Consider the following 10,046-nt stretch of genomic DNA (forward strand, 5'->3'; position numbering starts at 1 on the left):
ATTTAATGGGCTATATTGGATAAGCCCACGAGCTATAAATCTTTTAGATTGATTAGGAGTTTTTAATTAGGCTGAATAACTAGGTTAAGGCCTCGTTTGTTTTCGCATATGAGATGAGATGAGTTCTGATTAAAGTTAAAAATTGAATAAAATATTGTTTGAGTATATTTTTTAATATTATTTTTGTTTTGGGATTTGAAAAAGTTGAATTATTTATTTTATTTTATTTGGAAATTTGAAAAAATTGTAATGATGAGATGAGATGAGTTAAGAGAAGTTGTAAAAACAAACGAGCCTAAATCTCATTTATTATTTATTCAATGAGTTAGACAACTTTAAATTTAAAGATCGGCTATTAGAAATTTATTTCAATTTAAAATATCACTGACTGAAGCTCCCTACACAGTCTCAGTCACTTCCAATCCTACATTAATTGAACTACTAGAGTATGTTTTTAATTTCAAACACATTAGGATTACAATTCTAGAATCCTCTTCACCTTAAAATTCTTAAACCCAACCCATACCATCACTCGCATAGTATAAAATCCTACGATTACAATGCCCTGTATGTGCACCTACCTCTTCAGGCTTTTTTTTTTTTTTTTTTTTAGCTCCTTCTGCATGCCACAACCTCATCTCCCCCACCATGAAACACGGCAAAGCCACTATCGTCTCTTCCTTCCTCCTACTCACAACCACCGCTGTCCCTCCATCGCACCGTGATCAATTTTGTGTCGAAAATTTTAGGAACTAACACTACAAGGTAAGTAGGTTGATTATAAATTAGGATTAGCATACATTAACTAGTTACACATATTATTATTAAAGCTAGTGTTTATGTACCACGCATGTCATGATATTTGCAATTACATCATTCATCATATTTCATTTCGCACATTATAGTTATGTATATATTATGCATCTCATGCATCCCATGTTGCATAAGACACGCAAATTTTCATAAGATCAAGTATAAGATAAACTTAAAACAGTTAATCAAATGGTCATTTAGATGCATGGTACTAATGCGATTTATGGGTCGATTTAGATGTGCAAGCCACGAAGCTAAGCGTGGCCCACCATAGTATGCTAGAGTACTATTAACAGTTTCCCTTGTGGCCGAAGGATGTGGGGCCGATGCATAACCTTGCACATAAAGTTAAGTGTGTGGGCCAATATGATAAGTAAGATAAGTCAAATAAACTAAGCTAAGTCATGCATGTCATAGCATACGTATGAAGTCATGATTTTAAGTTTTCAGCATAAAATATTTTATGAAAAATCTTATATTAAGTATGTTTACTTTTTATCAGTAAATAGAAATTTTATTAAAAATAGGCAAAGTCAAGTACACGGGACATATACAAGAACCACACCTATGCATAATTGTCTAAGGATACAAGAAAATGATGTACGTTCATGCCATTAAAGTCTATTACAATCGACCAATGGAATAATGTATGAAGAAAAAAAGTTCTAATCTCATCCATTGTCCGTTCACAATCCTCAAAACTCTGACCATTCTTCTCCATCCATATGCACCACCATAGGCAAATTGGTATCATCTCCCACATCGCTGCAATTTGAGAATTACCTCGAATGCCTTGCCAACTAGCCAAAAAGTCAACAACCCTTCTTGGCATTACCCAAACAAGTCCCACTGTAGCAAAGATATCATTCCATAAGCTCATGGCTACATCACAATGCAATAATAGGTGATCCATAGACTCCCCACTTTTCTTACACATCTAGCACCAATTCAATACCATCAATCGGCTTTTTCTTAGATTATCTAAGGTAAGAATCTTCTCTAGTGAAGTTGTCCATACAAAAAAAAAAAAAAAAGCTTTTAGGGGGCCTTAGTCTTCCATATGTTCTTCTATGGGAATATTCTTGTAGAATGTGTCATGACGGACTTGTAGTATGACTGTACAGTAAAACTCCCCTTCTTGGATTGTGACCGCATAATCTTATCTACTCCTCCAATCACTCTACAAGTATTCACAAGATTGAAGAAATCTGTAAATGTATCAATGTCTCAATCTTGGGCAGCTGTAAGGAAAGTGATATTCCATTGAGGAGAGCCACTAGAGAGATCCATGAGCTTTGTTACAGAAGCCTCCTTTCTTCGGACTATGCCATATAGTGTTGGGTAGACTTCTTTGAGGATTTGATCTCCACACCATAAGTCATTCCAGAATTTAATTCTGGAACCATCCCCAACTGCAAAACGGGTGTATCAATGATGATTGGTCCAACCTCTTCTTATTTGTTTCCAAAGCCTCACCCCATGTGATCCGCTCACCTCATTCGAGCATCATCCTCCCCACAGTCCACCATATTTCAACTCTATAATCACCCTCTATAAAGCTCCCCTCTCTTCGTGGTATCTCCACAGCCATTTACCCATTAAAACCTTGTTGAAAACCAACAAATTTCGAATTCCCAGCCCACCTTCTCTTATAGGGGTACAAACCGTAGCTCAATTCACCATATGAAACTTAAATTCTTCATCTATTCCCCCCCCCCCATAGGAAGTCTCTTTGCAATTTCTCTATCCGGTGAGCCACTTTGCATGGTATTGGAATAAAGATAAGAAGTCAGTCGGGAGGTTGGATAGAGTGCTTTTTATCAACATAACTCTTACCACCTTTGGACAAATACATCCTCTTCCAACTCGCCAGTTTACACTCCATTTTTTCCAACACTCCATCTCAAATAGACAATGATTTAAAGGATGCACCCAATGGAAGACAGAGATACTTCATTGGCAAGGTGGAGACTTTGCATCCCAACATATTGGCCAAGCTCAAAACACTTGGAACATTTCCCACCAGGACTAACTCTGACTTGGCGTGATTTACTTTCAAACCCGAAGCCGCTTCAGAGCAAAGTAAAAGAGCTCGCAATGCTTGAATATGATTCTAACTAGCCCCACAAATCCAGATAAAAATCCACCTTCCACAAGACCTACGATCATTTTACTAAAAGCTTCCATTATGAAAACAAAGAGTAATGGAGATAGGGGATCACCTTGCCTCAAACACCTTGAACTTACAAAGAAACTCATTGCGGTACCATTCACCAAGACAGAAACATACGGTGGAGATGCAAAATTGATTCAAGAGTACATCTCGCTCCAAGTCCACATCTCTCGAGCAAGTGTAACAAAAAAATCCAGTTTACATGATCATATGCCTTCTCTATGTCAAGTTTTTTGCATAATAACCAGGGTTCACCCGACTTGATGCACTCTCCAAGCATTCATTGGCAATGAGAACCAAGTCGAGGATTTGCCGACCTCGGATGAATGCATTTTGGGGCTTGGATAAGATCTTCTCCAATACCATACTCAATCGGATAGCCAATACCTTTGAAAGGATTTTGCACATTCCACTCACCAAGCTAACAGGACGAAAGTCCTTAATCTCCACCACCTCAGGCTTCTTTGGGATAAGAGAAATGAAAGTAGCATTAAGGCTTTTTTCAAAAATAACTTGTTCATGAAACTCTTGGAAGAAACTCACGATGTCGTCTTTAACTGCCTCTCAACATGCCTTAAAAAAGGCCATAGTGAACCCATCAAGACCCAGAGCTTTGTCACAAGCCATACTTCTCACCACCTTGCGAATCTCCACCTCCTCAAAAGGCCTCTCTAACAAACTTGCTTCTTGCTGATCGATCGACTAAAAACAAGGCCATCCAAACAAGGTCTCCAAGAAAATTGTTCCGAAAGTAGTTGTGCATGGTAGTTAGTAATATGATCCTTGATCTCAGACTGATTCGATGTAATCCTCCCATCTACCAATATGGACTCAATGATATTGTGTCTTCTATGCAAATTAGCCATGCAATGGAAGAACGTGGTGCATTTATCCCCTTCTTTTAGTCATAAAACCCTCGATTTTTGTCTCCATGAGATCTCTTCCATTAAAGCCATCCTTTCAATATCCGAGGTGACTTGCTTTTTGCGAGCCTTTTCTTCTTCTGAAAGCCCCCTCTCCTCCTCCACATCCTCTAAACCCTGTAATTCATCGAGGATGGACTTCTTTCGGCATTCCACATTCCCAAACATTTGCTCATTCACTTCTTCAAGTCCTCCTTGAGAGCCTTTAACTTACAAGCCAGCACATAACTTGGGTTGCCTTGTACGAGATAGGACAACCACCATTGTCTAACTCACTCAACAAAGCCTTTGGATTTCAGCCACATGCTCTCAAACTTGAAATATCTTTTACCTCCCTGTATGCCTACACAATCAATAAGAATGGGGAAGTGGTCCAAACATAACATTGGAAGCCGTTTTTGGATTAGATCTGGAAAATGTGCTTCCCAATTGGGCGAAATGAGGAATCTATCAAGTCTTGACCAAGTTGGATGTTCTCTATTACTGGGCCATGTGAATGTTCCACCCACTAACGGAATATCCAGAAGATCTTGCTCATAAATGAAGTCCGAAAAATCCATCAATGCTAAGCTAGAGCTAGGACCTCCTATTCGTTCACTTGGGAAGCGAGTAACGTTAAAATCTCCCCCAATGCACCAAGGGAGGCTCCATAAGCTATAAAGACCAGCCAATTCATCCCACATGCCTCCTCTCAGTATTGGTATTGGGACCATAAACACCGGCAAAGGACCATTGATACCCATCTTCGACATTCGTGAAAGAACTAGCCACCGTATAATCTCCCACACACTCATCAATTTTTTCCACCACCCTTTTATCCCACATTACCAAGATGCCTCCCGAAGCCCCCCTTGGACGGCAAATATGACCACCTCACATGACAACAATTCCACAAAATCCATATGATGTTATGGGAGATGAGTTCCAGCTTTGTCTCTTGTAAACATATAACATCCACTCTCCAACTACGAAGCTGGTTTCGTACTTTGGTGCGCTTCTCTAATTCGTTCAACCCCCTTACATTCCACAAGACTATTTTGAGCTTCATAAAACCACTGATTTTGCACTACCCTTTGTTCCACCGTGACTCGCAGTTCCTTCATATTTTACCGAACAAGTCGATTTAATTCCCTTTCCCTTTTCTTGGCTAAATGGCTCTTCATGGTTGCATTGGACTGCCCAGCTTCGATGGCAGCAAGGCCGGCCAAGAACTGATCTTCATAATCGAAACATTGGAGCCCGACACACAATTGAATCTCCTTGGCTTTAAGTAAAACCCAATCCGATGCTATTTGTTCTTTCAGTGGGGACATTAAATTCAATGGAGTATGCTCAACCCAATGATCATTAGCTCCCATATTCCTACTTGCTGCTACCTCCGCCAACTGGAACTCCCCCTCGTTATTCTTGTGTTCAGAAACTCTTAATATAACCAATGTGCCAGCATCAATTTGGTTGTCATCCTCAAAACTATCCCCCATTGACATCTTAGTGTCCATTGGAGGCTCCGGTGCAACTTGTAAGGGTGGGCAACGGGGCCCCCCACCCCACTAAGCCGCCCCCGTTCACCCCGTCCTGCATCTGAGGGCCCAACCCCACCCCGCACTTATATATTTTATTATATAAATATATATTTATACTATATATATTTATAAATATTTACTATTTGTACTATATATAAATATAGTAATATGTATTAAGTAGAACTTTTACTTAATATTTTGTGTAAGTTGTTGTAGTATAGGGTGACCCTTTTATAATTGTAGTGTAACTTTTACGTTCTATCAAAGGCCCACGCACCAACACGGGTACGTCGTCGATCAGAGGCCCACGCACCAATTCCCTGGTCCAGGCGATGGGTTCTATCTGTTTTTCGTGACTCACTGGCCTGTCGAACATCCAAAACAAGCAGTCTCGGATTCAATCTCCATCGTCGACGTCAACTCTAGGGATGGTTCAACCAGAGGCTCACCCACTAGATCACCAGGTCCCGGCAATGGGTTCTGTGTGGTCGCCGACCGGTGATTGGACGATGTAGTTAGGTTCTTGCCAGTAGCAAGCACAAAGCCAGTTTTGGGAGGCCTTGGGGGTTTAGCCTGCATGCTATTGGGCTGGGCTGCCTTTCTCGACCTGAGTGAAACGCCTCTCCTGACCCAACCTATTCTTACTCGGCCCACCTTTGCCCAAGCCTAAGGACAACAGGCTAAGGCCCAAGCCCAATCTAGTCTTGTCCACTCGCTGAATCATGTTGTTGACCAAAATTCTTAACTGTAGCAAATCTTGTTTAAGAAGGGAAAGATCTTCCCTCTCCTTACGTCCTCTATCGGTCAAAGAGCTACTTACCATTTCAGCGTTATTTCTGCAGACTGGAGCACGCAGCGCACGTCTTCATCCTTCTCCCTCAACAGCTATCCCCTTTACTTTTGAATACCCAGAATTACCGTCCACCCTTGGTTTCGCTGCTATTGCATCTCCCCTAGCACTCATTATCATTTCTTGATTGCCAACAGCAAATCCTGATGATTGGACCACCTCTGCATAGGACTTAGGCAAAGTGTTCATCGACACTTTCTAGTTTAAGTTTTGAAACCTTGACAACCCAACCATTCTCCCCTTCTCCAAGCTGTTGTAAGCTTCCTGCAGTGCAACCACCATTTTTTTCCAACCTTTCCCCTCCATTTCTTCCGATATAAAAACAAAATTCCATCTGCCACCATTGCCATATTCCACTAACACCATATATCGACCTTGAGCATTGGAACATCTCTAAGCAATGTAGCTTCTATGACTATTCCTTGAGGTTGAAAAGAACTCTTTTTTTATCACCATATGAACATTCCTCAAGGGCTCTAATGAACCAGTTCACCGTGAACATCTACAGGACCAATGCTTTCGTAACCTTCCATCTTTTCTTTGTTATGCGAATCCATCGGCTACCTTCCTCAAACAGTTCAAAAACTTTATATTCTATAAGAATTTGCTTCATGAAACCCATGATAACCTTATAGATAACCACCAGAAATCATCACCAGTGAGAAAGTGTACGGAGAGAGAGTTTGCTTGACATATTGCTAGCATATAACTGTAACATTGATGTTTTTAAACCACCCCATATAACTGTAAAATTAATCATCACCAGTCATCAACTCATTTTAGTTGTTTTATGTTTTTAAACCACCCTAGGTCAAAATATTTATGAAAGTATTGCTGCAGGACGGGATTTGGTCCAAGGAGGCGTGACAGTGGCCTAGATCATGTACAGAGATTTTAATTTATGATTTTTATGACACGGACTTTGAGAAGTTTTAATAAATGCTTCCACACACTCTCATTTAATACAAAGCGACTCTATTTGTTATAAGGAATCTTTGTACTTAGCACTTGCTTTATAAAGATAATAAAAAAAAAAAATACATATTTAAGTCAGGTTCAGTAGTAGCACTCCGGCTCCCGTGATTTTCTAAAAAACACAACGTCTTTCTTAACTGTGGGGAGCGGGGTGTTACACCAATATTGTGGGGGGAATGAAGCTTCAATGTTAAAGTTGAAGCTTTTTTTTTTTGTGTGTTCTCTCTATTATCAAACAATTACTATTGTGATTCTTTTCCATATTTGTTGTTCTTAATTGTTAGCTTGTAGGTATTTTTACAAGCGCTTCTCTAACCTCCTATGTACATGGTTTGTGTTTCTTTTGGCACTTTAGTATGTTCTTTCCTAATAACTTATCACTCTACAAAAAAAAAAATGATAAAAAAAGCAAAAACAAAAAAGGTAAAAAAGGGCTTGTAGGTTAAGGAAGGCAAAGTTTCATAACTAATCTGTTGACAAAGTTTCATCCTCATGTGTATCCATTATCCTCTCCAAACACATTGGAAATAGCAGTTTTTTTCCCACTGAATCTGTAAGCGTAGATACGTTACACTATCTTTAGATGCGTGCATACGTGCATGTGTGAAAAACAAAAGCCAGTGCAAGCATCCAAGAACTGCATTGTTGGTACTTGTAAGAATGAGGAAACACTAAAGGGAATAGTTAGCATAATTGTCTTAAACTAGAAGCAACAATAATTTGCCATGGAAAAATAATTTGGGGATTCTTTTATGCCATTCCAAGTCTTCTCTGATACCACAAATTTCCGACACAATGTTATCCCAAGAAAATTTAAGTAAGCCTGTCTAGTACAGTTGGTAGAGCACAAGGCTCTATCTTGCGGTCATGGGTTCCAGCCTCATGGTGGGCAATGAGAATCTAAATCAAATTATCCTTAAAATTTTCAAAATTTCACTTACTTATCAAAAAATTGAGAACTAGAATGGTAAGCCACACATTTTAAAGTGTCAATGAACCCATAAGCAAAAAGTTAGTCCAAACACTTCTTTTTTATAACTACAAGTTAGTCCAAACACATTACCACGCATGAATATCTTATACTCTAATTAGACCAAACAATTTTGACGGACTCACATGTACATCTTAGAAGAAAAATATCATATTCCCTTTTGTTTTCTTCCAAGAAAGAAATCAAGTATTTGAAGCTTATAAGGACTTGAAGTTTATCCAGTGGCTTTGTGTCAATCTTAACAGATTCAAACTATGGAGAAAACCCTTCACCTTCAAGCGTCAAAAAGGAAACTTGTATGAATCTTTTTTTTCTTTTATCGGTAAGAAACTTGTATGAATCTTATTTAAAGGTCAGAAATGGTGGGTCCCAAATTTAGAACTGTAAAAACATTTGCTATCAGTAGTTAACGTAACATAAACTTGACGTTGAATAAGACTTTCTACCACTCAGTAGTTATTGAATGAAACTAGTGGTGTGACCAAAATTGCATGTACAGGGAAATCAATTCAATATGCACTAAATGGCTAGATACAAAAGTAGTAAAATCTCGGCACCCAGAAGTAAATAAACTCAAAAACTTAATTTGCTTACTCTTTATCACCAACATATCAATAAATAAATAAAAAACAATAAAGCAAATAAACAAATCGAGAGGAGTACTAAAACAACATACCATACTGAGAAGCACATAGATTAAGCAAGAAATGGAAGTCAGACTAAGAAAGCAACTCCACATAATAAGCAGCAGAGCTGCCGAACTTAAAGCGATCAAAGAACGAAACCCCCTTATCACACAGTCCCTCCATTGAAGCAACAAGAAACGGAGTAACCTGCCGAGCCTGAGAGTCCCAGCCCACACAGTCGGCCAATGCCGCTCCAGGAACGTACCAATCCTGTCTTTACAACAACTGAGAGCGATACGGGCGCGCGGCCAGGCATCCTTTTGAGATCGCAGCCATTTCCAACCTTGTTTTACCAGTCCTATATCCTCCATCACTTATAATTCCCTAGAAATATTCTGAATGATAAAATCTAGTGTAGTAAAATGCTAAATCTCGAAAGTTCTTCATAGCCAAAAAACCACAATCTTCCCCAACCAAACCACCCAAAAAGTTTCACAAATGAAGATCCAGCGGCTTTTTAGATGCAGTAAATCCGGTCACGTTGTTGGCTCAGCACAAGATTGCTTCCAAAATACGTTCCAGAAAAAGTACAAAAAAGCTTTTTCTTTCTCGACACTGACAACGTCTTTTTGTCTATGAAATCCACAGAATCTGAAACTGAAAAACCCACAATCCGGGTCTCACCCAGTAGCTGGACCACTCCAAAAAACACATCAACACTCTAGGAGTGAAGAAGAGGACCTGGCTCCAGAAATCCCATGAGAGAGGGAGAGAGAAAGAAGAGCACCGACAGGTAGCTTTGGCTTTCAGCAGGGGCGGAACCCTATCTTTTTCAGTGAATGCTCGTGAAAAAGAGAGAGAAGTATGAAAAGTTTCAGAAAGTGGCAAAAGTAAAAATACACACACATAATGATTAATGAGAAGGGAAGAAGGGAAGGTAGGCGTTAGGAAGAGAGTATTTTACTTTAATTTATTAGTCTGGAATTGTTGAATGATGAGGTCGATCACATGATATGTCCAATTGCGCACACTCTCCATTTTGAGAGCATGTCGGGGAATAAACCATAATATTGTTTAAACATGTCTCTACCTGTTAATCCAGTACCAAGGACTGCTCACTTTTAAATAATTGCTCCTTGAGCCTCGTTTTTGTAACCATTCTCCATAAATTA

General features: G+C 39.4%; 1 protein-coding gene across 1 annotated transcript in view; it reads right to left on the reverse strand.

Moving 5' to 3' along the window:
• Window positions 1-9,814, reverse strand: part of LOC121234457 — a 34,018-nt gene extending 24,204 nt beyond the window's left edge. Inside the window, exon 1 of the mRNA XM_041130397.1 lies at window positions 8,925-9,814. Coding sequence (XP_040986331.1) covers window positions 8,925-9,245 — 321 coding nt within the window. The 5' untranslated portion in view covers window positions 9,246-9,814. The remainder of the gene's footprint in view (window positions 1-8,924) is intronic.
• Between the last annotated feature and the right edge of the window lie 232 nt (window positions 9,815-10,046).

The sequence above is a fragment of the Juglans microcarpa x Juglans regia genome, chromosome 6D (assembly GCF_004785595.1).
Source record: "Juglans microcarpa x Juglans regia isolate MS1-56 chromosome 6D, Jm3101_v1.0, whole genome shotgun sequence".
NCBI classification, from domain to species: Eukaryota; Viridiplantae; Streptophyta; class Magnoliopsida; order Fagales; family Juglandaceae; genus Juglans; species Juglans microcarpa x Juglans regia.